Source organism: Phoxinus phoxinus (genome assembly GCF_949152265.1).
Source record: "Phoxinus phoxinus genome assembly, chromosome: 16".
NCBI classification, from domain to species: Eukaryota; Metazoa; Chordata; class Actinopteri; order Cypriniformes; family Leuciscidae; genus Phoxinus; species Phoxinus phoxinus.
The window spans coordinates 30433069-30460724 of NC_136891.1; the positions used below are offsets into that span (position 1 = coordinate 30433069).

Consider the following 27656-nt stretch of genomic DNA (forward strand, 5'->3'; position numbering starts at 1 on the left):
CATCCAAACAGAGAAAAGGAGAGACTAATTAATTCTGTGCACAAATGCACAAGCAAAAGTCAGAGCGAAACATTTTTTGTAGAAACCAAAAGGCAAGGCTGCTCGTACCTTGGCACGGGTGAGAGTGGTTGAAGTTTTAGTGGACGGAGCCTCCATGACTGGTACTCTTGTTCTTCTAACCACCTCCTGCTGCTCCTCACTACATGCTAACAGATCACAACAACACCGCAACAAACATCTTAGCAAACAATAAATAAATAAAATGTGCATCTTGACATATATTCAAATAGAAAACAGTTTAATTTCTTTAAAAAACATTTTAAAATCTAAATTTAGACCATAAACTTTTGAATTGTAGTGTGTGAATATATATATATATATATTTTTATGTTATATAATGAATATTTGTTATAACTGTCAAAGACATTAATCTTTAAATTGACTAATCACAGGTTCTGAAGATTTTATAAAGTTGACAGAATAATTGAGCCTATTTTAAAGACATTGATAGAAAGAAAAAACAGCAGAAGACCTCTCACCTGCATTCTGAGCGCAGCACTTAGAGGCCCAACTCCTGCGTCAGATTTAGCTTCCATCCTGGGCTCCCAACTGTCATGGTGTTCTAGAAAATAAGATCACACATGAAACGTTGGCCCAGGCTGAGCATCTAAGGAAATACAATTAGCAGTGTCTTATGTTCCCACACTAATGAAATCTCTGTGGGTTATGGAGGAAATAGCATGGGCCTCTATAACCATTAGGTTCTATTAACGAGATGGCAGGTAATGAAAGGTGAGGAAAGCCAGATTATTTTTGGCAAAATCACATGCTTGTCTTTCACATCCAGTGTAGTACAAATAAAATAGTTCCTTTAATTCTCAGATGACACTTCGCAAGAAAAGAAGTGCCCTGAATGTTTTACATATACCAGCAAAAGTAAAAAGCAATTGCTGTAATGTCTGCCCAGCATTACAGCTTTACTTTGAAGAAACATACCTTCCATCAGGGCCGAGCCAAGGTTGATGACTGCCACCCCTGATCTTAACCATGTGGGGGGGAGGCCCTTGTGGCCTGTGTCTAACAATACCACCACATCTGAGTCCATGATCTGAAAGAAAGAAAGAAAGAAAGAAAGAAAGAAAGAAAGAAAGAAAGAAAGAAAGAAAGAAAGAAAGAAAGAAAGAAAGAAAGAAAGAAATCCAATTAGAGTAAGCCTCACATGATTTATCTAAATGTCCATCATGAAATAAAGCAGCACTGCCCCCTGCTGGTACAAATAGCAAATTATGCATTAAAATTGACCTGAAAAAAAGAAAGAAAAAAAAAAATCTCCCAAAGATCTAGCAGCTGATTTACCTGTTTCTGCAGGTGCTTTGAGCTCCACTGGCAGCTCTGCACAATCATGCCATTGTTTTGCAGCAAGAACTGAAGAGCCACCTTCAGGGGGCCCTTTACACCCACCAGCACTGCCATCTTGCCAACCAATGGGGCATCTAAATGCGAGAAACAAAAATGTAAATGCTGTAAATTTAAACAGATTTTAAAAAACCTCACCAAATACTTACCCTCAGGTATTATGTTACAATAAAAAAACACTACCACTTAAAGGTCAGAAAACTTTTTTTGACTACTATTTAGGAAGCACATTAATTTGATCAATAGTGACAAAATGTAAATATAAAATATGTACCAAAATTGTTTTTAACATTAATAATAATAATAAGAAATGTTTCTTGAGCACCAAATCAGCGTATTATCATGATTTCTGAAGGATCATGGGACACTGAAGACTGGAATAACAGCTGCTGGAAATTCAGCTTTGCCACCACAGGAATAAATCATTTTAAACATGATAAAATAGAAAACAGCTATTTTAAATTGTAGTAATATTTCACAATATATGCAAATAAATGCAGTCTTGGTGAGTGTAATAGTCTTTTTTAAATCATTTTAAGAAATCTTATCAACCCCACGTTTTTAAATAGTAGTGTACACGCATCTTCGTTTAAATTACTTTTAGAGGCACTGCATTCAGTAGAATTAGCATTATATGTCTGTGAAACATTTTGGACATAAGACATTTTAACGTCATGTATGTATTTTAACAACGTATGCCAAAACGCATAAACAAACACAACACACCATGCCTGGCAAGTAGCTCCAGCACAGCTCCAGCAACAGGTGAGGCAAAGCCATCTCTCTGGTCCCCCAACACCACACGGCCAACATTAAGGTCAGAGACCCTGCAAACGCATACACAAACAGAAGTGTCTTGCAGTTTCTACCCACACATTTTTTTTTACTAAATACGTGCAAAATCATGTCAGATGGAATATATTTACAGTGAATAAGTTCTCAAATTACCCAGAAAATGTTATTTTTGGACCACGTTTATACACATCAACATGCTGGAAATACAAAACTGTAGCTCACCCATCCACATCCTTCTGGGGCTTGATGGCATTACAGACACTTCTGGAGAGGAAGGACTGAGAAAGGTGCAAAAAAATGCCATGTACAAGAGAATCCTCATTTAACCGCAAGATCTCCTCGATCACCTGTAGAACAGAGGCAAATTCAGGAGACAGAACTGCAGTTATATGCATTTATTCACAAAAGCTATTTATTGCATTATAGAAGTTATATGCATTTATTCACAAAAGCTATTTATTGCATTATAGATTAGCAATATCACTGACCTCTTCCTCTGTGCACTGGTGTGGAAGACAAATCTGCATTACGTTTAAGCCGATCTGTGTGGACACAATCAAAACACAACAAATTCAAGGTGGTACATAATATCTCGAAGCTATCGGTCACTAGAAAAACTACTATGATGTAATGGAAAATTAGCATATTACTTGCAACAAACACACACTTATATATGTGCATTACAGGACCACGTAGGTACTGTATATTCTGTTCCCCTTCCCATCATAGAAAACTTTCTGCATTTTTTTTATTTCAAAAAAACACATTAGTATGTTTATTAAGCAGTTTGGTTTACAAGGACACAGGAAGTGTCATAATAAGCCATGTTTACATTGTAATACCAATGTCATTATACACACGTCCTCATGAGTCATAAACCCCATTAATCACTGTTCAAAATGCATGTGTGTATTATTTGTACATGGAAAATTTGATGTTGAACAGATGAGAAGTCAAATAGTTATACCTTTCTAGCCATCTTCTTATTCACCTCCAGCAAACTGTCGTCTTCACCAGCCTATTATAAGTAAAAACACACCAGTTTTTAGTGTCTGAGATTCATTCACATACCAACAGATACACACATACAGTATGCGCTCTAGTCACACCTGTATGATAGCAAGCGTAGGTTTGAGGCCTGGGTTGGTTTCTCTAATAGCGTTGAGCTCTTCTCTGCTCCTCTGAACAATGTCACTGTAAATGAGATGGAAACATATATTTAACCATTCAACTCAGTGGTTTCATTGTATATTTCATAAATAGTAGCATTCTGCATGTTCACTAACTGCCAGAAAACAGGGCAGAACTTTTCATTAAATGAGCATAAAACATCAAATACAAAAACAATTTTGTTTTGTTTTTACTTATCAAGCTGATAAGCGTTTTAAACAACTTGGTTATCTATTGCTGACTGCTCTGCTCCAAAAATCAATGTAAACCACGCATCAAACATCAAATGACACTCAAACAGTGTCAAGTTTTAGGCCAAACATTATATCATTACAATAAGACAATAAATTCTAACATTACTCAGACAAGTAGATCTTCAACTGCTCTAAATACTCAAACACAACTTCCCCCTGCGCCTGTACAGATTGTGCAAGTTTAAAACTCGTATGCCGGCACACACATGCAGCATATAACAACTATACCGATGTCCTATGAAACCAATAAAGACCAATTAAATTAAATAAATATTAGAATATATTATGCATAATTAGTTTTGTTCAGCTGAATAGTCATTTTAGGCAGGTTAGCCAACACATTTTAACTACTGTAGTAGCAGATAAACTTATCTTATAGTTACAGAGGAGTCTATTGCATCATTGTAAGCATCTCTTGTAAGGCTGGCTGCAAAGGCATCTTTACCGATTACTTTAACTCTTTGTAGCAGCTACCTGACCTTTGACTCTATTTACAGATATCCATGAGATACATAGGGTCACTTGTAGGGTTTGATTTGGCAATGATTAAAGTCTAAGTACATACATTCACAAGTTTACTTTACAGGAGAGTATTTTGTAAAAAAAAAAAAAAAAAAAAAAATGATGACTAAGATTTTTTTTATATGCTTCAATATAAAACCCATGTCTAAAATTAACATAACTGTCCAGGAAATTATTTATATTCATATTATATTTATATAGTCTTCTTACAACTTGTGTCACTTGTAGGAGTAGTGGTCATGTATGGCAGTGATTTTACCCCTATATATTATTTTTTAAATTGATGGTAACAACACACCCATGGTCTCATTTAAAATTATGTATTAACCCTTTAACTTTCAACTCTACAAGGAGCCAAAGAAATAAATTCTTATTGAAAAAAAGAAAGAAATAAGACCTCAAACAGTTTTTGTCCATTTTTGTTATTATCTAGAAGGTGTATAAGATGGCGGTCCATGGTAAATCCTGCTTTACTTTTTTGAATAATAAACATAGCTTCAACTTTGTTAGTTTGTCTTAGTTACCTTCCATAATTTTCAGGGTCCACATGAAATAAAACTGATATAAAAAGGGTGCATTTTTATCCATGACATTTCATAAATTTCGGTTATTTCTGATAACACAAACAAACACTAATTTAAATATGTGACAGTTTTGTCATAGGCCACCAGGAGAGCGGGTTAAATGAGGACACATAACGTTACCTACAAATAACGACATGCTTTCAAACTTAGTTAAAACTAAAAGTCACTTTTTGGAAGCAAAATTTAATTCAGATAGTTACACGTTATGGATATATAGCCTGTGTTCATTGTACAGAAAGGATGTATTTGACGGAAGACTAATATAATGGGAGGCAGAAGTTACATCAGCTGGCCGCCAAACACCGGTAGCACGTGGAAACAAATTAACGCCAAGACAATAAGCTACTTTAGTAAGTCGCTATATAAACCAAACAAAACTGTTACAATCACAAAACCATTCAGCGTGTTTTAGAACATTTAAGTTCTGTCCGATTAGGGACTTAATGCGTTTTCTTCTTACCCAACAGCACTTTCATACAGCGGTCCATCGTTTTTTCGTGGGTGACTTTTAAAGCTCGCTGCCGGTTCAGTTGTGCCGCTGGTCGAACTTGCTTCCCGAACCGATAGATAAGAAACAGCGATATTATCAGCTATGAATCTGTTCTTCTCCGGGTTTAAAACTTTGACAGCGGCGCGTGATCGTCGTATGCTCGCGTGACTCCGATGAGCATGGCGAAAAGCGACCGACAGTCTCATCGTGTTCCTGGTTTGGAGTTGCTAAGCAGCGCGGTCGCGGTGTTTTGTCTGATGCTCAAGGTGATCTCGAGCAGAACTGGACTAGTAGTAGACAAGTCAAGCGCGTGCCCGACAGAGTGGCGCGCGCAATGTACACGAGGAGGAAATGCACACTTAGCATCGATTCACAAGTCTGAGCAAGAACTATGACTCACCTACTGTGCAACATCTTTTTTGTTAACTTGTTATTTTCTTTCTATTTACAAATCTGTAGGCTACTACACATTAGTAACTATTATTTCTGTTGTTGTTTTAATACGTTATATATCATACATTTGCAAAGATTAGACATTTAGCCTAACTAGGTTGGTGGTCATGGCAGTTTCATTCAAACAGAATGATTGAAGGCAGCACAGTAGGAACAGTATTATCTAATTTATGTCATCACATTAACCTGTCCCAATCTAGCAGTCACATTCATGTCATGAGGTTTGTGTTTGTACGTAGCCTTACACTATAGTTCAAACAGTTTGGGATGTTTTTTAAATGTTTTTGAAAAAAGTATCTTATGCTCACCAAGGCTGCATTTATTTGATCAAAAATACAGTAAATCTTGTGAAATATTATTACAATGTAAAATATTTAATATATTTTAAAACATAATTTATTCCTGTGCTGGCAAAGCTGAATTTTCAGCATCATTACATTACATGAACCTTCAGAAATCATTCCAATATGCTGATTTGCTGCTCAAGAAACATTTCTTCATATTATCAATGTTGAAAACAGTTGTGCTGCTTAATGTTTCTGCAAACCGTTATACATTTTTTATAACACTATAAATGTCTTAACTGTCCCTTTTGATTTATTTATTGCATAACTGTTGAATAAAAGTAATACTTTTGAAGAAAAAAGTCTTACTGATCTTAAACTTTTTAAAGGTAGTGTATGTATTGTTTTAGTTATCACCATATTTAACAAAGTTGTCCCTGGAACACAATCTTATAACACAAAGTACATTAAGTATATATTTTTGCCTCTTGTTCAGTACAATTAGTTAAATTCAGCCAAAGCAACATGATTTTTGAACATTTTGTCTCAACTTAACTTTGTTGTGTTCAATCCACCTAATATATTTCAAAGTGAACTTTACTTAACCTATTTGTGTTAGGACAATCATTTTTGACAACTGAGCAGTAGATCTGAAGTTCCCATCACGCTTTGCAAGGGACTACAAGGAGAGAAAATTTAGAGATTAAGTGTTATTTTATGTTTTCAGTAAAGGGTTATTAGTTTAATGTTCTATTATGTTGAGTTTATGTATGTTTTTGAACTTTGTAGTTACATTGGTGGTGTTTGTGAGCAGCTGATGGTTGTTGCGAGTTTGTTTTACTCCGTAACAACCATAATGTCAGTACTGACATCAGTCTCTTCTTATTTGTTCATTCTATATAGTGCATATAATGATGAAACTGCAGTCAAATAAAAATTGTTTGCTTAAAAAAATTAAATTAAGATAAACTTCTTCATGCAACTTATTAGAGTTTTCCTTAAAATGAAGTTCATTGAATACAGTTTTCTGGGTGTATTATAGCGACCTCCTATTGCAACATTGCATGTGTTAATTTAATAGATGTGAGCAGGGACATCCCGTTCCACATGAGGTAGACACATGTGATCTAATTAGGGTAATAAAGTTATCCTCTAATTTATGACATCTGCCAAGAAACTTTGAATTAATCCACACGGAATGAGATACAGCCGATAACATATTTGTATAGACAAGAAATAGTTCAATCCATCATCACAATTAACTAGTCATTCCATTCCAAGAATAAACACACTTCATTTAAAAATGTCAAACTACAAACACAAAAAAGGATTTCTGAATCCCTATATAAGTTATTTGCCCAAACAGCCAACTGTAAAAATGCATAAATTTCTATATTTGTGATACTTCTGAGGTATTTATTGGATGGCAGTGTCTTGCACAAAATTACTATTATGTGTTTATTTTCCTTCAGAAGATGAATGCCTAAAAAAAGAAATAGCAACAAATATAAAATGGTAATAAAAAAATAAATAAAAAAAACCGGATCACTTAGTGTATTTCTTTTGAACTGTGATATTTGTGGCCATGTCATCGCTTCCAGAAGAACATTTTTTTTAACGGGTTGCTCTTATCATGTCTCTTGGCTCGCTCCAGCTTCACAAGGACATCCCTGACCTCCACCTCTGTCGACTGAACATTGGTGTGAATGTAGTCTATCATCGAGCTCTGCTGTTCTACTAGCATGGCCACGTCCAGAAAAACTTCATGAAGGCTCTGAATGCGTCTCTCCAGCTGTAGCAGTTCTGTGTGACGGCTCTCAATCTGTATGAGCGCAGACCGTACAGTTTTCCCTTCTGAAACCATGTTCTCACTGAAGACGTTCCACTGACCGCTCTCCAGCATCTCCTCGATCTGGTCACCCGTGACCTCTCGCCCCACAATCTCCATCTGCCGTTGAATATATGCCTTGCAGGACTCTCTGTGGCTCATCTCCGCGTCGTTGTACTCCACCATGGTATCTCGAAAACTGTTGCTTATGCTGGCGTACTGTGTTCGGGCGATTCTTGCCACCGGTGAATTGACGCCATACTTCTCCTCTAACTCTTTCCCGAGGGAATCCATTTTGCGAAGGTGCGCAAGCATCTCCTGTCCACTGGTTTTGATGCCAGCAGCGATAGCATCAGAGTCACAGTTATTCGAAGCACTAGAGCCGACAGCACCTGTAAAAATATGTGAGTTTCGCTCCCTGAGACGCTTCACTTCCAGACTGATGTACTGAATCCGACGCCGAGCCTCTTGTGCCTCGTCAAAGACAGCGTCCATGTCAGGGTTGGTGCTGGTATCTTGAGGAGGATCATCATGGGTTGAGTTTTCTGAAGCGGGGAGAGCTTGGCCAGTTTCATGCTCTGCAACACTCTCATTAGACACTGATACGGCCTGGAGGTGGTCAAGTCTGTCCCTCATGACTGAAGTATATGACTGAAAAGTAAAAAGTATATATATTCAGTAAATTAATTAGAAAAACCAACACACATGGACATAAAATATACAGTAGGCATACTGTAAAACCAGAATATTCGTTGTCATACGTACAACATGCACGTAGAAACGTCTGCCATGTGGAAACTTAGCCCGTAGCCTGTGTCACCAAAAGCCTGTCAGACAAGACAGACTTGTTTTTAGCTCCACGTTTAAAAATATCGGCTAAGCTTTTTATTTTATTTTTTAACTCTTAATACTCTTAACTCTGCTTCATCATGAGGTCAATCTAATATATAGGCTACGCAAATACGTACAACCAACCAATTCAGACCCATCTTATTATTGGAGAAAATATTTAAAACTTTTTTTTTAAAACTGAAAACTGGCCTGCGTTTAATGTTTGGCAACGCAAATACTCTGCTTTGAGAATTCATATCACTGTGGCCTACCTCAAATTGTGTCCTTATGAGTGCATTCCTCTCAAAGCCAGGTTTGCAGGGTACGAAATCCACGTTATTATCCGTCTCAGAAAAAATCTAATCAAATACATTCACCCAATTTCACCGCATGTGAGTGATGATCGGTGATGATGTAATAGACACAGACCCCGCCCCAAGTCAGGTTGCGCAGAGATCATAATGTCCGGCAGAGGGCAGCAGAGAAGCGTCACTTGAGCGATGAGAGGAGAGCTCAGGCCAAGTATGCCAAAAAATGTAAGCTACTTCCCACATTATTATTTTGCCATGCAGAATTAATGATCTTCTTCGAATATTTAATACTCATGCGTAACAAAAAAGCCCTTAAGTAATGTAAGTTAACATTCTAAAGGTCTTTTCTTTTATAACCCCCTTGTGTAATGTTTTTTTTTTATTGTTTTAAGTTTCTTCAGGTTTATGTTGTTTATATATTATTCAGTATACAATATTCTATTTGCTGCTATTTTGACATCTTGAGATTGTATTAAGCTGTCTTTTTGAGGTTTATTTGTATATTGTAGGCTACGTTTCTTCAAGCGATAAAACAAAAGAAAAAAGCTATAAAGTCCAAATGAATTGTTTTTGTATTTGTACATTTTAAGTTTACTGGACCTGTGCTGATCGTGTCAAAGATTTTAACGTTGAGAGAGGCCTACACAATTTATTGAAACTTTTGACACGCCACGTACGCTAAATGTCATCACAAAGTTTATTTTGAAAAATATAGGCTAGATTAATCAAAAACTAAAAACTTAGCCTTAGGGTAGGCTATGCTATTACAATTAATTTTAGGCTAAGTATTAGGGAAAAAATGGCTATTTAGTTTCCAGGTTTTCTAGCTGCTTAAATAGCCTATTTTTCGCTTAATAAATTGATCGAAGTTGCTCTAACTGTTGAATACCTGAATCTATTGGCTATCTTTGCATCATGATTGTATTTCTCAGAGTCCCAACTCAGACCAACAATGTAGCTCTTTAGACCTATATGACAGAAGATATGAAGACGACATCAAATTCAGTCACTTTCGCAAAATAGAGATTGTCACGTGTTACCGAAACACACGTCTGTCTGACATTCTATTGAGCGAACAGGTTTGGCGTCAAAGTCACGCCCTGGAACGCGCATTCCTCCCCCCCCCCCCCCCCCCCCCCCATTCCAGCTGCAGTGAGGATGGAGCTGCAGCCTTCAGGTGACATATCGACACAAGTTAAACTGGTGACATTTTGGACAAAACTATAAGGTAATGTACTTTGTACATGGGGTTTATTTAATTTTTTTCAACATTTCCAGCCTCTATTTTACAATTTAATAGAGAATTATTCATAGAAGAAATATATTCGTTAGAATGTTGTCAGTGTAAAACTGTAAAATGCTTGAAATGTAGCTTATAAACTTAATTTCCAATGAAAACATATAGTAAAATGCTGCTTTGAGGAAATTTCATTAAATCTTGTTTATTGTCTTTTGAAAAGTTAGAAAAAACAGGTTTGCGTAGCCTTCTTATCTTGTAAACTGTATAAAGCTTTAGTTACTCGAATTCAGTTGTATATTTTTAGATATCTTATTCATACGTTTATTAGTAAAATATTCGTATTTGGAGAGAACACCATTCATGAAGAAACAAAGACTGAACTATCGCTTAAATCCATTCAAACTTGTTTGGCGAGTGACGCCAGTCAGACATAGTTTCACAGATGAACTTCTTAAACGTGTGACTTTTAAGGAAGTGTTATCTCACCCTTTTACAGTCAGTTTCAGAAGGTATACAAAGAATGAAAATGAGTTTATGCCTGAAACCAACGACTAGGCCACACGAGGGATTGTTTTAGACTGTTTAGCCTACATCAGATGGTGTCCTTTCTTGTTTATTCTCCCCTCTAGCAATCATGAGGGACCGACTGGATCATCTCCAGACCATTTCAGAGTCTAACAGTGATCTGGAAGAGTCAGAGTCTTCCAGCAATGTGGACCTGGAGGAATTCCACCAGCAGGCCGTCATTTTTGACAACAGCGACGAGATGGAGTCTGTGCTCGATGAGGCTCAGGACACTAGGCGTGAGATTCAGCTCATCCGTCTGGAGGTGAAGCGTCTCAGGGACCAAAACACACGTTTACTCAGCGAACCGACTCGTACGACACACGTGAAGCATGACGCCAATGTCATCGCTGGTGACATCAAGACCCGTGGCGAGGACGTTCTGACACGTCTAAAAAAAATGGATGCCCATGCCAAAGAGCTTGAAGAGGAGCATGGCATCAACTCTGCTGTGGCAAGAATCGCCCGGACACAGTACACCAGCCTAAGCAACAACTTCCGAGACACAATAACCGATTACAACGACGCTGAGATGAGCCACAAGGAATCGTGCAAGCGTCACATTCAACGGCAAATGGAGATCGTGGGCCGAGACGTGTCAGGTGACCAGATTGAAGAGATGCTAGAGAACGGTCAGTGGAACATCTTCAACGATAACCTCATGTCAGAAGGGAAAACGGCTCGCTCTGCGCTCAACCAGATCGAGAGTCGACATCGGGACCTTCTCGACTTAGAAAGCCGGATCAAGAGCCTTCATGAGGTGTTCCTGGACGTGGCTATGCTTGTAGAGGAACAGGGACCCATGACAGACTACATCTTAAACAATGTTCAGAAAACTGATGCTATGCTTGGTCAAGTCCTTGTCAAACTGGAACGGGCAAAGAGACATGACAATAACAACCCGTTCAAGAAAATATTCTGTGGATGCTTTCCATGTGCAAAAAACTGACCAGAGCGATTGGTGTGGACTTTTGGAGGCTTGCAGTATCTGCTGACTTCTGTATTTCAGGACCATTGTCTTCCAAGACTAAGCTCTTCGAATGATCGCAAAGTAAGCAAACAAGTAAAACAAGCCAAAGAAAATGAAAGACTTTCACTGCAACACACAAGCCTTCATGAAGACGTCTTTTCATTTGCAGATTAATACCTGTAAACATACAGTATACTAGAAATCACATTCACACAGTGTTTGAAGTTAAAGTTAACAAAGGCTAAAAAGCTTTTAATCTGATGTTATATTGCTATAGGCTATTTATTAATATCTTACATTGTTATACCTTTCATTCATCTAAGGTGGTTTAAAGGAATATGCACTTTCTAGACCCTTTTACATTAAATATCCGGGAAATGAAGCATCTGCCATGTTTTGCCAATGCAAGGTGATATTTTTCTTTTCAATTTGTTTTTCTTTTTTTGAAGGAATATGCTTAAGGTTTATAAGATAAATAAATTAGCTCAATAAAATATCTTATGTAATTATTATTTGGTTTGTCTTTATTATTTAGTGAATTGCATGTGACAGAATGTTTTGTTTTTTACAGTATTTCAAGTAGAATTAGTATATCTGAAAATATCGATAGGTAGGTCTAGGCCTATGATGCATTTCAAATCTTTTTTTTGTACACAGTGAACTTTCTTATCCATGTAACAACATCTGACACCATGAGGGAAACGTACGTTCTCACTCTCTCTCGAGTTTTTAGTCTCTCTTAGCTATAATGAGCAAACAGAGACAATGTCCCTATAAAGGTTTTTAAATCATTTAGGCCAAATCTGTTGACAGCTCTATTCTGATTGCCTTGTGTGGTATAATCACAATATAGAATTGCATTTGCCTGCATGGACTAAACCCTCTGATGGTCTTTATTTGTGTAGACACTCGTGATCTTTGGGACCCCAGACAATAACGTAATTTTGTAACAGAATAATTGTTTTTTTTTTTACAAATGTAATTTTACTCTATTATTGTTTTTACTCCACATTTGTGCAGTTTTTGGAGGATTTATGATATATTTTAAATTTATATATATAAAAAAAATTAAATAGGTTTTTATACAGAAACAGCCGACAAATAATGTTCTTTCAGTACAAAAAATGCTAAACTTTGACAAAAAGTCATTTTGATTGTTAGAATTGTGATATCAAAATATTTAGATATGAATCCAACTGGAAAAACTTCAAATAGCATATAGTGGAGCTCTATAGCCATCTAGTGGTTAAAATTATGATTTCTTTTAACTTTTAAAACGACATTTTCCAAAATATGGGCAAAAATGTTACACTGACTAAACCATGTAAAATTATCCATGTTATCCCCATAAATGAAATTTAGAAATGTGGGTCTTTTATAAAGTGAATTTTACATAAAAAAGCTGTTTTTGTATAAAAACCTATTGAATTTTTTATTTTTTATTTATTTATATAAATTTAAAATATGTCATAAATCCTCCAAAAGCTGCACAAATGTAGAGTAAAACCATTAATAAACAGAGTAAAATTACATTTGTTAAAAAATTATATTATTCTGTTACAAAATTACATGTTATTGCCTGGGGTCTCCAAGGCCCCCGAAGACCACGAGTGTCACTATTTTTGTCACGCTAACATAAAAACAGATATCATTACAATTAAAAAAAATAATAATTGTAGATCTAGAAAGGGTTAAGAGCCGTACAACGTTTCATGCCATTTGGACAAAGAGAACATTTTTTAAAAAATTCAGTAAAGGTCATTTGCGGGTTAAAAGGACCCTGAAGACCATCAGAGGGTTAAAGGCACTGGACTCTTTTTTAGATAATTTACACATGTATAATTATTTATGAGTTGTTTCTCACATAATGTTTCCATTTTCCCAGAAAATACCATACGTGCCACAAATGTGACATGAACTCTGCATGAAACATAAAATGATGTGACGATCCATTAACAAGTTATGTTTATGGCTCACTGTATAAATCTTTCACAATAAAATATGTAACAATCTTATAAATCAAACAACACAAAATTAACATTTTCATCCGTTTAATAACAAATGATTATTACACTTAAATAACGATTTATAAATAGTAATTGACTGTTCCGGTGAATCCATTTCAGTTTTTAAAATACATGTAAATAAAAAAAGTGACATGCTGGCTTTTGAGGCTGAAACTAAACAATAAATAAACAATGACCATTGATCTTCACTAAAGTGGCTTGTGTCTTCAAGTTTCTTCAGTCATAATCATAAAGCTCACACTTCACATGTGACATGGCAGCATGCATGTACATTTCCAATCATTCAACTTTTTCAGTTTGTGAAGCAACTTCTCCTCCTATAAGACATCACACAGAGAAACAATGAGAACTCATTTGCAACCAAGAGTGATCATAAGAAATGGCAGAAGCGTTGTTAGTTTACTCACAGTGAGGTACCAGGAGCGTGTAAACTTTTCCTCTGACCATCTAAATATTTTACTGGAAGGTGCAAGAACATGCAAGTGCAGGTGGGGGACGGTGATATATGGAGGCACATGGAAACCTAGACTAAAATACAGTCATGTTCTCATTTAATAACGGCTTCAATCAAATAAACACTTGATTCATGTAATAGTAGTGTTGCAGAATATATACCTGATGTCTTCCAAATCTGTGACATCCCTGGCTTTCAGCACATCTCTTCCCATATCTGCCATCCTCCTAACTGCCCAAGACAATCACATTTAGATTATTGAAAAACCTACTGTTAATGGTTTATTTCATTAAAAATAAATGTATATAAAAAAAATATATATATACACTGTATGATAATGACATGCTAATTATAAACCTAGGATCAATTCTTAATTTATCTGTCTGTTACTGTTGACTACAGAAGCCATTCGCAAAACAGCTTTACTCACTTTAGTCAAATGCAACTTCAAAAATGACACAATCTTACCTAGACCTATATCATCTGCTTGGAGTGACAAACAGCTGTGGATATGTTGCTTTGGTATAACCAGGTAGTGATGAGGTGCACCTGGATTAATGTCCTTGAAACAAACTATTTCCTCATCCTGTCAAAGAATCACATTCCATGTTTTATTTACCCTGACATTTAAAGTACATTATACTTATTATGTAATTGTATTATATAAAAAAAACATTGTATATTTATTTTCCTGAAAACAGAGGGAAAACCTAAATAAAAGTAAATACACTTGATAAAAGTAAATTAGGCCTTCATTTTGTTTGCATGTACACTATTGCGTATATGTAGAGACTTTTGGACCCCCCATCCACCTCCCATGTATTTATACATGCATAGGACAGACAGGATGAGTCATATAGGGCGAGTTGTAATGCCATCACTTTTTCACTCATTAAAGCCACTTGAAGGACATCTCTGCTCATTAGCCAATAAGAAATGACCTAGAGTGAAATCACTAATATGACCACCACTTTCCAAGCCTGGTCCTACCAGACTCTCGTAGATTTCATTTGTACAGAAGGTCTGGCACCTCCGTGAAGTTCATAAAACGAAATAATCTCCAAAACTGCCATTGGTTTGTGCTGGTTTGGTGTTTGAGATATTGAACATTATTTTTTGGTAGTGTTACGTCACTCTCCACCCCATGTCGTCCAAACCGGTGTCATTCGTTTGTGCCGTTAAAACAATCATTGTATCTATTTTCCTTTCGCAGATATAACAAATTTAATTCGGGAGCTGTGACGTCACTCTCCACCCCACCTCATCTAAATCGCACAAAACCGGTGTCGTTCGTTTGTGTTCGATTTGTGCCGTTGAAAGAAACATTGCAACTACGATCCCCTCTTAAACATTAAAAAAATTAAGTAGGCCAACTATTTTTAAGTAATATGGTCTAAATCGTTGCAAAACTGTGCCGCTCGTTTGTGCTCAATTTGTGCCGTTACGATTAACATTATATTTGTTTACCCCTATATAACACATTGGATTCGGGACAGTGACGTCACTCTCCACCCCATGCCGTCCAGGGCTGCGTTTCCCGATAAAGTTGTCTTAGCGCGCTACGAAGACTCTTAAGGTAGCCTATAACTTAACTTAAGGTATACCATTTCTAGGCGTGTTCCCCGCCCGAACCATATTAAAGGCCAATTTATACTTCTGCGTCGGGTGCGCGCAGTAGGTACGGCATAGCATACGCATAGACGTGTACCATACGCCGTACCCTTCGCCGTACCCTGACGCTCCTCAAAAATGTAACTACACGTCACAACGACGCGGACCGCAAGATCTGTGATTGGTCGGATTGGTAGCATTGCGTTTCCGGCGTGTTCTTCTGCACCGCCCGCCATTTTTAAATTCAGAAGTTCTGTAAATTCTGAAATTTCACTAAAATTGACTGTTTTTCCAACTCGATAAGCTCCAGCTCCAACATGATCCGCTCTCTTTCAGTCGCCATTGCTTGTAGTAGCCAAATCAAAACAGCCACAAGGAATCTATACACAGTGGAACATTAAAACCCGCCCCCGCCAACTAGCGTTTCGGCGATGTAACTGCAGAGCAACGCAGACATAAACGCAGAAGTATAAATACTCACGACGGCGTCGCCTACGTGCGTAGCCTGCGACGTACACTACGGCGTACACCCGACGCAGAAGTATAAATCAGCCTTAAGCCTTGTTTATACTTTCGCCTGGCTCCGCAGCGCGAGTCTCCGCGCACCTCTCCAAATGGTCGAGGCGTTTATACTTGACGCGCTCGCCGTTGTACGACAGGGGTACGACTTTGAAACGACAGGGGGCGACTCAAGTAATTGTCCTCTATCTATACAATCAGGAATCGGTGAGAAGAAGAAAGATAAACACGCCACGTGACAATTTATTTTCACCACCAATATAAAAATAAGCCTAATTGAACACTGTCTGGGTGTATTAAAACTTCAAACTGTTAAAACTGCCTGTTTGGGGTGAATTTGGAGCAGTGGTGCTGGTGAAGTCACCATCTACTCTAATTTTCTTTCATTCAGTGTCTAATATTTTAAAAACCGATGAAGCACAAACTAAAATAGTACCGGCACAAACCAGCACAAACGAACGAGACTATTTTGGGTGAATTTGGAGCATGTGGGGGGCTGACCTCAGAATGACCTAAAAAGATTATTTTAATATCTAAAAACCCGAAGCAGCATAAACTTTTTACAGCACAAACCAGTAGCCCTACTGTAAACCAGTAGGCCTATTTGTGCTAGCCTGACTACGTCAGACTTCCTACTTCCGCTAATTTCATTTAAGCAAAGTGAAGTAGCAGAGTCTGGTATTACCAGGCTATATTTGTGCTGCCTTGTCGAAAAATGCTACCATAGTCATAGCAGAGAATATCGATTCATTCTCTATTTGTTTCCATAATGGTGTCAATCTCACAATATTATCACATCACTATTTCATTTAAAACAGGGTAAGTGTATGGGTGGGGGGCCAACTTCACGCAGGTCTCTGGATCTGCCAAAACCAATCGATGACGTTTAGTCGTGACGAAACTTCAACTCAAACGACCTAAACGTCATCGGTCTCAGCCACTCCCTCTGTTCGCTATTGGACCGGTAAAAAATTGACCGGAGAAAACAGAAAACCCGCGAATATTCCACAAACCCAGACTTAATATACTGAAGGAAAATTAAAATTGAGCAGAAGTACGCAGGAGGGCGGAGCCAGGCTAGGCTACCACTTTCCTGAGGTCACAGCAAACCTGAATTTCCCTATCGGATGAATAAAGTATTTATCTATCTATCTATAAGCTAAAAAAATCGAGTATAATAATAATGTTAATAATGAGTAAAGTAATATTGAATTGTTTTATTTTATACATTCTTATTTCATAATATGGTCATCATAATAGTTTATAGAATTCAGATTTTTTTCTAAGCTTCCTGTTTTCAGGACAGCAGCACAGAACTACACTAATGCATAGGCTACTTTGTAGGTCGCTTAATGAAACCGTGTAAAAAAACACGATTAAATAACGTAAATATAAAAGCAAATAATTACTAAGTAAACAATTAAGAACGATTTTTCCATGATACCCCGGTCACGGGACCAGTTATCTATTTTCCAGAGAATGTCTAATAATCTATTTCATAAAGCTCAACTTACTTCCGCCAGTATCTCGGTGTATGGGTCGTAGCCCTTTACGATCCTACAGAAAATACACTTTTCATCCAAGCTGTCGTCCGAAGAATCTTGCTCATTTTCACAGGGACACTTTTTCTCAGCCATCCTGACAGGGAGTTTCCGAGACTAATGAAATGTGAAACTCACATAGCCTAGCCTACTACCTTTGATTATGTCATCTCTTCTTCCTTGTTCTTCCTTTGTAAATTAATGCAATCACATGAGCTCATCTAATTTTCTATGACGTACTCACAGTAATTCTGGGAACTGCGTAAAGTTAGCCTATAAAACTTTGCGTCAAGAGTTCGCCATTTCATATAATGCCTATACGCTTGATGAATATATCATACTACGCACGCACAAACACCATTGCCTACTTACAAAACTGTGCTGCGGTCAGGACGTGTAACGTTAGGAACACAAGATGACAAAACTCGGACAGTCTGATCATCAGAGCTGTTCTTGTCCTCGGAAATTATTAGTTTCTTGACAATTCCCATAATAAAGCCGTGTTCGTCTTTGGTGTTGATGATAATAATAAAATAATTAAACTCAACGTTAATTAATCAACTTTACTGTATAACAAAAGTGGTTGTAATAACAAGCAAACGGAAACGTGTAAACTTTCACTGTTGAGGCCGCTGCCATTTTATTTACATTACGTCATAGGGTCGGGGCTTTCGGTTTTGAGTTTCTTTTTTTTTTTCTTTTTTTTTTTTTGAATGACAATTAACTCCATATCAAGTTTTTGACACATTTCTTTTACACATTTTCACATTATGTAAGTATAACTTGAAACACAACAATAATTTAAATAAAAAGAAAGAAACAAAAAAAAATAAAAAATAAAGGGCTTCACAAACATATGATAAATTAATTTAGCAGATATATAGATCTAGTTACTCCATTTAGTTGTGATTAATTGTTTCCTCAACTATGGGCACTTTTGGCCAGGATGACTTTAACTCAAACTCAAGTTTAAAATATGTCTAGGCAACGTACGTTCATCAGTATATATCACGAATGCATATAGACGAAATCTTGCTTTGATGACGCACAATAAAAGTGATATTTATTTACCTTTATACTTTGCTAAGGTTTTACTATGGGCAAAAAGTAATTTTCGCCCAATAAATAGGACAATTAAGTGATGATGGTTATTTCATATATAGTTTAAACGTGTAATAATTCATAATTTACTATAATGGATAGGCTACCCATTGTTTGAAAGCTGGGACTAGGGCAAAACAATAACATCTTCAAGTCTTTTGAAACGTAGCAAACAATAAACAATGAATTATGGTAAATGTTTCCAAGTGTTAATGTGCATTTCAAATTACGCAAGAAATGTATATTTATATAGCCTATATATGTTTTATTTATTTATAAACCCCATATTCCAGTTATCCCATCAAACCATAGTCTCTCACTACAACTGGAAGAAAATTACTTTTGTAGGATGAGCAACATTTTAAAATTCTTCTGCACTTTCATGATTTATTATAGATGGTCGAGAATGGTCCAGTACTGCCCTCTGCTGGCTACAAATAGACACTGACCAGCATTATGAGAATGCCACTAAGACACCACTAGTGAAATGCTTTTACATTTAACATTTAACTTTTCCAAACAAACTACACAGCTGATAGCCTATTCTAGCTAGCCTATATATAGGCCTACTATCTACAATGACAAGCCACATAAATCGCGATAGTTTATAAAGTAGCCTAGCGATAGATAGGCCTATATGGTTCGTTTGTGATTGTTATAAATGTTTAACACGCAATAGTGATATTTTTAAATAGTAGCCTAAATCTTAAGAAAGTACGTCTATATATTTAAAAGAAAGACAATGAAGGTGGTGTAAAATACTGAGCCATCTGGAACTATTCGTCACTTTACCTGGATTCACCATAAACAAATCAGTAGCCTACGATTTATTGATATGTTCAGAACGTTTTTTAATCTGTTGATTATTCTGTGTTATTCAACGAGCCCACTTATTTCGGTATAGTTGGCTAATCTTGCATGTGCCCACTTTGGAATCCAGAAGATTTGGACAAACACATGCATAAAATGATAGGCCTATCTATAAACACAGCTGACATTTCAACGTCATCGAACTAAAAGAAATTACATTTCTTTTATTAAACGCCAAAAGTCCCGCTTTGGTGTGCGTGGGTTTAATACCATGAGCAGCCCCCGCGCGCTTACGGGACGTCCGTCGTGTCGCCTATCTCACGCGCGCTGCAGGTGCGCGTGGAATCCTGTGATGTGTGTGTGGCGAACGCTCCGCCCCTGTTAATGCAAACGATTGAAGAAAAGTCGCGGTCGAAAGCTGAACTACGGTACTGACACATTTCAAAACTCGAAAGCTCTGAAAGAGGGCAGCACGCGCTCCTGTACTACTTTCTGCAGTAAGTCTACATCGTTTTCAATTTAGACTTCCTTGCATTTGTAATTATTTATTTACATACTTGTTTGAACCATTTCGAGTTAATTCGGTAATGAGAAGATCTGAATGAAATACGTTTTTCTTCTCAGATATGTGTTCGGATGAAGAGCGCGCGATGACGGGGGGCTCCGGTAACGGAAAGTTGCGTCAGTGGCTGATCGAGCAGGTGGAGACCGGAAAATACCCGGGACTCGTGTGGGAGAACGACGAGAAGAGCATCTTTCGGATTCCGTGGAAGCACGCGGGGAAGCAGGACTACAACAGGGATGAGGATGCTGCGCTCTTTAAGGTACAGGCAGATTGAACATGGAGGGGATGAGAAGCGCCAGTAGCCTAACAGCAACGCATTATTTCTCCCAGTGGATGTGTTAGCCTACTCGTGTTGCAAACAGTGTTACGAGTCAATGACGTAACGCTCATTTTTGTTATAAAATACATTGAAATACAATTCTTAGACAACGCATGTTTCCAATTCCAAACTGATTTTTTAAATATTTTTGTGTGCCTCAAAGTTAAAAAGGGGATTTTATGGTAGGCTACTACATTATATTTACGCAGTAGTTATAGGCCTACTCCATTTATTCACGTTTTGAGCATAGACCTGAAAATTAAATGTCCAACTTAAACTGTCGTAAATCTTGAATGCTTTAAAGCAAAGGTTTAAGTTTGAGCTCTTTTTAAATACGACGGTTGGAAAAGTATTGCTGAAGTGAAAAAAGTTGAAAAAAGTGAAACCAAAAAAAGTGACAGAATATTAAGTTTATGAAAAATGCATAAAAATACTATTCATTTTTTTTATATGAAATCTATATTTTCAAAAACACATTTCACTCTAAAACTGCAAGAAAATCAAAGTCATAAAGAAAGCTGTGTTACAAATTTGACATTGATATCTCAAAAAATGAGCTTTCAGTAAGATTTTGTTTGGCCGCAGTACCAAAAGATTTCTTTAGGTGAAATTTGTCTCCCATTGGAGCACAAGTGTGACTATTTTTTTTCTCAGGACCATTTAACCTTTTCTAATCATGTCCATGATGTTTTTGTCTTCACATAGCAAGTGCCAAAACCTTTACTAAGTTTCGTACCATTCCGATGAAGTAAAAAATAAAAAAACACCTTATTTTTTGGGGTCAAAAATGAGCACCAGTGGGTGAAGTGCTGTGTTTACATAAGTAGTGTTTGCATAATCAAATATCTTGCCCTTTTTCATGAGAATGGCAGTTTTTTTCTTTCAGATCAAATTGTTTGATATTGGGGATTCAAAAATTCAAAATAACTAAAAAAAATTGATAACATAATAAATAATAAACAAAACGAAACAATAATAAAAACGTTTTTTCAAGATGGAAGGAACGTTCTTTTTACATTTTTATCATTATGCAATTTTTTTTTTTTGAAAAGTGTATAAAAACCAACAAAATAAAGATAACCTTCCTAGAAACTTGCCACATGTATTTTATACCAGATTACTTTATATTTTATGTTACTTATATTTCTAATTTTTATGGACATCCTTGTATCTGATTGAGTTGGATCTTGTTTTCCTGCAGGCTTGGGCACTATTCAAAGGCAAGTACCGGGAGGGGATCGACAAACCTGACCCGCCAACTTGGAAAACGCGTCTTCGGTGTGCTCTTAACAAGAGCAATGACTTTGAGGAAATTGTGGAGCGCAGTCAACTGGACATATCGGACCCCTATAAAGTGTATAGGATTATTCCGGAAGGATCCAAAAAAGGCAAGGGAGGAGAAAAACATCAAAGGCATTATAAATGAGAACAAACGCTTGTGTAGTCCAGATTCAGTGCTCTCATATTTCTTCATAATGCAAATGAAGGACATCAAACAGATTAGAATATTCTTTAGATATCTGATGAAATCAATGAAAATATACAATATTTAAATGTTGCAGGTTCCAGATCTACTGATGATTCACAGTCCAATTCAAGCTCACCCAGTTACCCAATACACCCACCTTATGCACCAGCACCTTCTCAGGTCAGAATCACATCATCTTAGTCGTACTTTGGCATGTGTGTTCAGATCTTTGCCCTTCGGATCACTGTATGCGCTTGTCATTCCAGGTGTGCAACTACATTTCTCCAGCAGAGAGAGGATGGAGGGATTACCCCAGCCTGTCTGAGATCCCTTACAGCCAGAGCCCCTACACTCCACGCTGGGACCCTGGTACTGTCTTACTGTGTGTGCTTGAAAGAGAAAATATACAATCAAATCCATGTAGCAAGCAATTGCATTGGGATATTTCTGTATGCGCAGGGTACCAGTTCAGTGGCTCCTTCTTCAGTTGCAATGCGTCTGATCCACAGCCGTCACCCTTCACCCTGGACACCAGCATGAGATCCGCGGAGGCTCTGGCCCTCTCAGGTACTGTACACGCTCAAACATAACCATAAACATAACCATAACTTAATAGGAATGGATTGATTGGTCTTCAAGTATTGATACTTCTGATATTGATTTTGTATCGAGATGGTGATTTCAGAGATCGGTTTGAAAAGAAAATGGAACAGTATTAAAAATCCTGACCAATAACTGTATAAAAGTCAGATATTTTCTACTGTATTGTGTTGCACATCTGAGTGAAACATTATTGAAAAAAGAAAAAAATTGGCTTTTTATCCCTCAGTTGTTGACAGATCTGAACGAATGCTTGCAGTCAGTTGTAAGAAAGGGTTAAGTTTAAGTGAACTAAAGGATTGGAGAAGTAAGGCATATTGTCACCAGAGAGAAGATTGAGTTATGATTATGATGACATTGTAATTTAAATTACGAGGTAAAAAAAAATACACATGGATCAATTCTTCACAATAAGATCAATGACATGCATATAGAAAATAGATGGGGTGAATTTTCATTTCATGCTGACTTTTGTGTTTTTAAAGATTACCTTCAATTGAGAATTAGATGATAACAAGTACCGGTAATCTAAATGTAAAAAAAAAACAGATATATTGACTGATAGCTAGTGGATATGTGACCCTGGGCCACAAAACCAGTCACATAGGTACATTTTTTGAAATTGAGATGTATACATATGAAAGCTGAATAAATAATATTTCCATTGATGTATGGTTTGTTAGGATAGGACAATATTTGGCCGAGATACAACTATTTGAAAATCTAGAATCTGAGGGTGCAAAAAAATCGGTTTTAAAGTTGTCCTATGTTCACGATTGTGCTGCATTCACTCACAAAAATACATGTTTTATATATTTACGATAAGAAATTGACAAGATATCTTCATGGAACATGTTCTTAATATCCTAAAGATTTTGGCATAAAAGAAAAATCGATCATTTTGACTCATAACAATGTATAGTTGGCTATTGCCACAGATATACCCGCGCGACTCGTGACTGGTTTTGTGATCCAGGGTCACATATGGTACTGTTCAATTTTGCATTATATTTTTTCCTATTTGTCTTGACATCAACGGCTCCAATTATGATATATATATATTTTGGTAACTCATGAGTTTAAAGACCATATTAAAGTTGATTTTATTTGATCTTCTTCTTGGTTAGATTACCGCCTAAACGTGGTGGTGTTTTACCGGGATGCCCTGGTGCGAGAGGTGACCGTGAATAGTCCAGAGGGCTGTCAGCTGGGCCCTAGCAGAGAGGGACAGGCCTTCGCTTCACCTGGGGCTCCAGAACTGGTCGAACTCCCTCATGCTGAAAGGGCATCTCTGGAGCGTGGCGTTATACTCTGGATGGCTCCTGACGGGCTCTACGCGCGCCGCCGCTGCCCCTGCAGGGTGTACTGGGAGGGAGCACACGCTCCACCTTCTGACAAACCCAACAAGCTGGAGAGAGAGCAGAACTGCAAACTGCTGGACACTCATCTGTTCATAACAGGTCAGTGCATGGACGTGTGTTCACGTGGGCATTTCAGATAAATGACAATAAGATTATGACAAACAAATCTGATGACATATTAAAAACAGGTTATTTTATCACTCATCTTTCTCAGCGAAACTGAGAACCATTTATTGTAAACCTTTATATCTCTGTCTGTTAATTAATTCACTGCTTGTATACATCATCATTTATTTGCACGTATCCATACACACATTTTACAGTAAACAAACACATCAAAGCTTTTACAGTAAACAGTGTGTCACATTATCTGTGGGTGGATATTTAGTGACAGTCAGTCATCTATGAGTTACAACTCACTCACGCCCACTTTCTGTAACAGATTCACCGATTGTTGTGATTCTCACTGAACTTTCCAGCTTATGATGAGTACAACTCAAATACCACCGGAATCACATGTGCCACATTCGACTAAAGCTCACAGTGTGGAAAGAAAACAGAGAATGAGATGAAAAGAGAAAAAATAACATTCGTATTACAGAAAGAGATGAGATCATATGCTTTACCCTGCCGTTTACAAACGAACAAGGATTCAGACAAATATTCAAGATAATAGTTTAAGAATTGGACATTTCGACCAGTAATCGGAAAATTCTTCATGCAGACATTTACAAAAACATTCAGGGTGTTTGTAAGTGTATACAACCCTATTCAAAAGTTTGGGGGCAGTAAGATTTTAAGAAATTATTACTTTTTTCAGCAAGGGTGCATTAAATTGATCAAAAGTGACAGTAAAGACACTTATAACGTTACAAAAGATTTCTATTTCAAACAAACACTGTTCTTTTTAACTTTCTATTCATCATATAATCTATAAAAATGGTTTTCACAAAAATATTAAGTTGTTTTCAACACTGATAATAATAATAAATGTGTCTTGAGAAGCTAATCATCATATTAGCATGATTTCTGAAGGATCATGTGACACTGAAGGCTTGAGTAATGATGCTGAAAATTCAGCCTTTCCATCACAGGAATAAATCACATTTTAAAATGTCATATTCAAATAGAAAATATTATATCAATATTACAGTTTTCACTTGGTGAAATATAGGCCTTGGTGAGTATAAGAGATTTTTTTTTAAAAACAAAAACCGTACTGACCCCAAACGTTTGAATGATAGTGTAGATCTCCATTATTTGCCAATGCATGTATTGATCTTGCATTGTCTGTGAATAAACGGTCTCCTCCTCCGTATCTCCTGTAGAGTTGCAGAGTTACGCCCTGCACGCGCGTCCGGCGCCATGTTCCCAAGTGCTGCTATTCTTTGAGGATGAGGGCACTGATGCGCAACGGCCAAGAAGGACATTCACAGTGCAGGTTTGTCTTTAACCTTTAAAATATGACATTTCTTTGGTTCTTTTTAATACTGATGAACAGTTATGAACAAAACATAATGCTTAATTTTCTCTTGTCGTTGTGTCACAGGTTGAGCCACTGTTTGCCCGCCAGCTTCTCTACCTCAGTCACCCGGGCAGCATGAACTACATCCGCAGCCATGAGCTTTCACACCTTCCCCCTGAACACGGCATCTCCCCGACCCAAGATTACCACAGAGTCATTACGCATCATCATAACGGCTCTCAAAATTGACCCTGGAGGCTTGTCACTCTGCGCTTAACCCTGGATTAAAGTCTCGTTTAACCCTGGGTTAAACCAAGTTTAAATCCTGGATTACTGGGATAGTTCACCCAAAAATAAAGATTCTGCCATAATTTATTCACGCTCATTTTGTTCCAAACTTGTAAAACATAAGAAGATTGGACAACATTGGAGCCCATTGACATCCATTGTATGGACAAGAAAGTCATACACATTTACAATGGCATGAGGCTGAGTGAATAATGACAGAATTTTCATTTTTGAATTAACTATTTTAACCGTTAAGCTTTTTTCATACTTGTAATTTTGAAAGGAGGTTAGCGCCATTTTTAACCCACGGTTAAGACGTTCTGCCTATCAACAGATAATGGACAAGTAGTTATTACGGTAAAATAGCTTGCAGGCTTACCAAGTGCCATACTTTTCCAATCAATATGCAAACAGGAATGTTAACCCAGGGTTTAAATCTCGAAACTTGACAACCCAGGACTAATTACTAACCCAGGATGAAGGTTGAACAGTGTGAAACATGGAAGAATATAACCTAGGTCTGTTAATCCTTGTTTTTTTTTGTAAAGTTTTGTAAGCTAAAGTGTAAAAGGCAAATGTTGGGATTCTACAACTACTGAATCCCAGCAGAATAATCTATAGTGCTAGCAGACAGCATCAGACTGTTGCCATGTGTCATGTTTAATACTGAGAAAGACGCAAATCTGTGTACAACTCACGAGAATAAATGATTGTATCATGTCGGTTTACTGTCAAATATGTGGGCTGTTTGCTGACATGACAGAAGAGAATGTAAAGTGTGAATATTAGCTGTGACTGATTGTTTCTTGCTACATTGTGTTTGAGCTGTGATGTATTGCAGTTAGATAGTAAAAGCCAAAGAATTTGGATTTGGATGTATATAGGCTATGCATTTAGCGGGGAAAAGTATGAAAACCTTTCAATTTTCAAACGGCAGTTCTTTTATAAACCTTTTTCTGTACAATTCTGACAAAATGTCAAACTTTTTATTCCACTACTTTTGCTTTTATGTCATTGAGATATCTGGAATGTCTCAAAATTCATGTTTTTAATAAAAAAAAAGGTGAAAAACTGACTGTGTGCACTGATTCCTGTTAAAAGTATAAAAGTTAAAAAATAAAATGACCAAATATGCTTTAACACACTATATTTCAAAAGTCAGTACAGAAAGTCAGGCAAGTACATTATTTATGATTTTTTTTTTTTAAATACTTTTATTCAGAAAGGATGCATTAAATTGATCAAAAGTAAAAACATAAGATTTCTATTTCAAATAAATGGTGTCCTTCTGAACATTATTCATCAAAGAATCCTGAAATCATATCACGGTTTTCACAAAATATTAAGCGGCACAACTGTTTTCAACATTGATAATAATAGTAAATGTTTCTTGAGCAGCAAATCATTATATTAGAATGATTTCAGAAGGATCATGTGACACTGAAGACTGGAGTAATGATGCTGAAAATTCAGCTTAACAATCACAGGGATAAAACACATTTTAAAATGATTTACATAGAAAACAGTTATTTTAAATTGCAACATTACAATATTACTATTTTTTACTGTATTTTGATAGCAGCCTTGATGAGTGTACGAGACTGCAGACTTTAGAACGGTAGTGGTATTTCAAAATGACAGCAATGTTTTACTCGCTTTCCACTAATCATGCTTTGAGGATAACGTTTGCTTCTACAGGAGAGGTTTCTCTCTGAACAGACACAAGTGGACATCATTTGAGTCTCTCCATCACTGGTGTGGTGTGTGTGTTGGGCTGACTGTGTGACTATAAACGGATGGAGGGCATTACTTTCA

The 27656-nt window shown here is 36.9% G+C and overlaps 5 protein-coding genes across 7 annotated transcripts in view; 2 read left to right on the forward strand and 3 right to left on the reverse strand.

Moving 5' to 3' along the window:
* Positions 1–5652, reverse strand: part of mthfd1l (methylenetetrahydrofolate dehydrogenase (NADP+ dependent) 1 like) — a 30957-nt gene extending 25305 nt beyond the window's left edge. Inside the window, exons 1-10 of the mRNA XM_079584779.1 lie at positions 5202–5652; positions 3321–3405; positions 3179–3229; positions 2700–2753; positions 2434–2558; positions 2143–2243; positions 1357–1493; positions 997–1108; positions 540–622; positions 109–206 (exon numbers count right to left, since the gene is read on the reverse strand). Coding sequence (XP_079440905.1) covers positions 109–206; positions 540–622; positions 997–1108; positions 1357–1493; positions 2143–2243; positions 2434–2558; positions 2700–2753; positions 3179–3229; positions 3321–3405; positions 5202–5437 — 1082 coding nt within the window. The 5' untranslated portion in view covers positions 5438–5652. The remainder of the gene's footprint in view (positions 1–108; positions 207–539; positions 623–996; positions 1109–1356; positions 1494–2142; positions 2244–2433; positions 2559–2699; positions 2754–3178; positions 3230–3320; positions 3406–5201) is intronic.
* A 564-nt stretch (positions 5653–6216) lies between these two features.
* On the reverse strand, positions 6217–9107 carry stx11b.2 (syntaxin 11b, tandem duplicate 2). 2 transcript variants are annotated; one of them, XM_079584782.1, is made up of 3 exons: positions 8900–9107; positions 8562–8623; positions 6291–8447 (listed from the first exon to the last, which is right to left on the reverse strand). In XM_079584782.1, the coding sequence occupies exon 3, from the start codon at positions 8430–8432 to the stop codon at positions 7557–7559; it is 876 nt and encodes a 291-aa protein (XP_079440908.1). In that variant the 5' UTR covers positions 8433–8447; positions 8562–8623; positions 8900–9107; the 3' UTR covers positions 6291–7556. The 2 variants fall into 2 exon arrangements, with proteins under 2 accessions (XP_079440907.1, XP_079440908.1); XM_079584781.1 differs by lacking the exon at positions 8562–8623 and having other exon boundaries at positions 6217–8447; positions 8900–9064.
* A 5-nt stretch (positions 9108–9112) lies between these two features.
* Positions 9113–12223, forward strand: stx11b.1 (syntaxin 11b, tandem duplicate 1). The gene is made up of 3 exons (XM_079584780.1): positions 9113–9163; positions 10018–10166; positions 10808–12223. Exon 3 carries the CDS (start codon positions 10813–10815, stop codon positions 11689–11691), a length of 879 nt encoding a protein of 292 aa, XP_079440906.1. The 5' UTR covers positions 9113–9163; positions 10018–10166; positions 10808–10812; the 3' UTR covers positions 11692–12223.
* A 1524-nt stretch (positions 12224–13747) lies between these two features.
* LOC306983546 (adenosine 5'-monophosphoramidase HINT3) lies at positions 13748–18531 on the reverse strand. The gene is made up of 5 exons (XM_079584051.1): positions 17838–18531; positions 14662–14779; positions 14355–14424; positions 14147–14267; positions 13748–14056 (listed from the first exon to the last, which is right to left on the reverse strand). Exons 1-5 carry the CDS (start codon positions 17958–17960, stop codon positions 13982–13984), a joined length of 507 nt encoding a protein of 168 aa, XP_079440177.1. The 5' UTR covers positions 17961–18531; the 3' UTR covers positions 13748–13981.
* Positions 18532–20167: 1636 nt separating this feature from the next.
* On the forward strand, positions 20168–26915 carry irf4b (interferon regulatory factor 4b). 2 transcript variants are annotated; one of them, XM_079584894.1, is made up of 9 exons: positions 20168–20272; positions 20400–20599; positions 21861–22047; positions 22222–22307; positions 22394–22496; positions 22587–22694; positions 23855–24187; positions 25417–25529; positions 25638–26915. In XM_079584894.1, the coding sequence occupies exons 2-9, from the start codon at positions 20402–20404 to the stop codon at positions 25800–25802; spliced, it is 1293 nt and encodes a 430-aa protein (XP_079441020.1). In that variant the 5' UTR covers positions 20168–20272; positions 20400–20401; the 3' UTR covers positions 25803–26915. The 2 variants fall into 2 exon arrangements, with proteins under 2 accessions (XP_079441020.1, XP_079441019.1); XM_079584893.1 differs by having other exon boundaries at positions 20175–20272; positions 22394–22694.
* The last annotated feature ends 741 nt before the right edge of the window (positions 26916–27656 follow it).

What these genes read in the sequence shown, in the direction of transcription:
- stx11b.2 (XM_079584781.1), bottom strand. Translation starts at nt 8,432, where the DNA reads ATGAGGGACAGACTTGACCACCTCCAGGCCGTATCAGTGTCTAATGAG.
- stx11b.1 (XM_079584780.1), top strand. Translation starts at nt 10,813, where the DNA reads ATGAGGGACCGACTGGATCATCTCCAGACCATTTCAGAGTCTAACAGT.
- irf4b (XM_079584893.1), top strand. Translation starts at nt 20,402, where the DNA reads ATGTGTTCGGATGAAGAGCGCGCGATGACGGGGGGCTCCGGTAACGGA. An exon ending in AGGATGCTGCGCTCTTTAAG is followed by an intron (nt 20,600 to 21,860) that starts GTACAGGCAGAT and finishes GTTTTCCTGCAG; the next exon opens with GCTTGGGCACTATTCAAAGG. An exon ending in GAAGGACATTCACAGTGCAG is followed by an intron (nt 25,530 to 25,637) that starts GTTTGTCTTTAA and finishes GTTGTGTCACAG; the next exon opens with GTTGAGCCACTGTTTGCCCG.
- LOC306983546 (XM_079584051.1), bottom strand. Translation starts at nt 17,960, where the DNA reads ATGGCTGAGAAAAAGTGTCCCTGTGAAAATGAGCAAGATTCTTCGGAC. An exon ending in ACAGATTTGGAAGACATCAG is followed by an intron (nt 14,268 to 14,354) that starts GTATATATTCTG and finishes ACTGTATTTTAG; the next exon opens with TCTAGGTTTCCATGTGCCTC. An exon ending in CACGCTCCTGGTACCTCACT is followed by an intron (nt 14,057 to 14,146) that starts GTGAGTAAACTA and finishes GATGTCTTATAG; the next exon opens with GAGGAGAAGTTGCTTCACAA.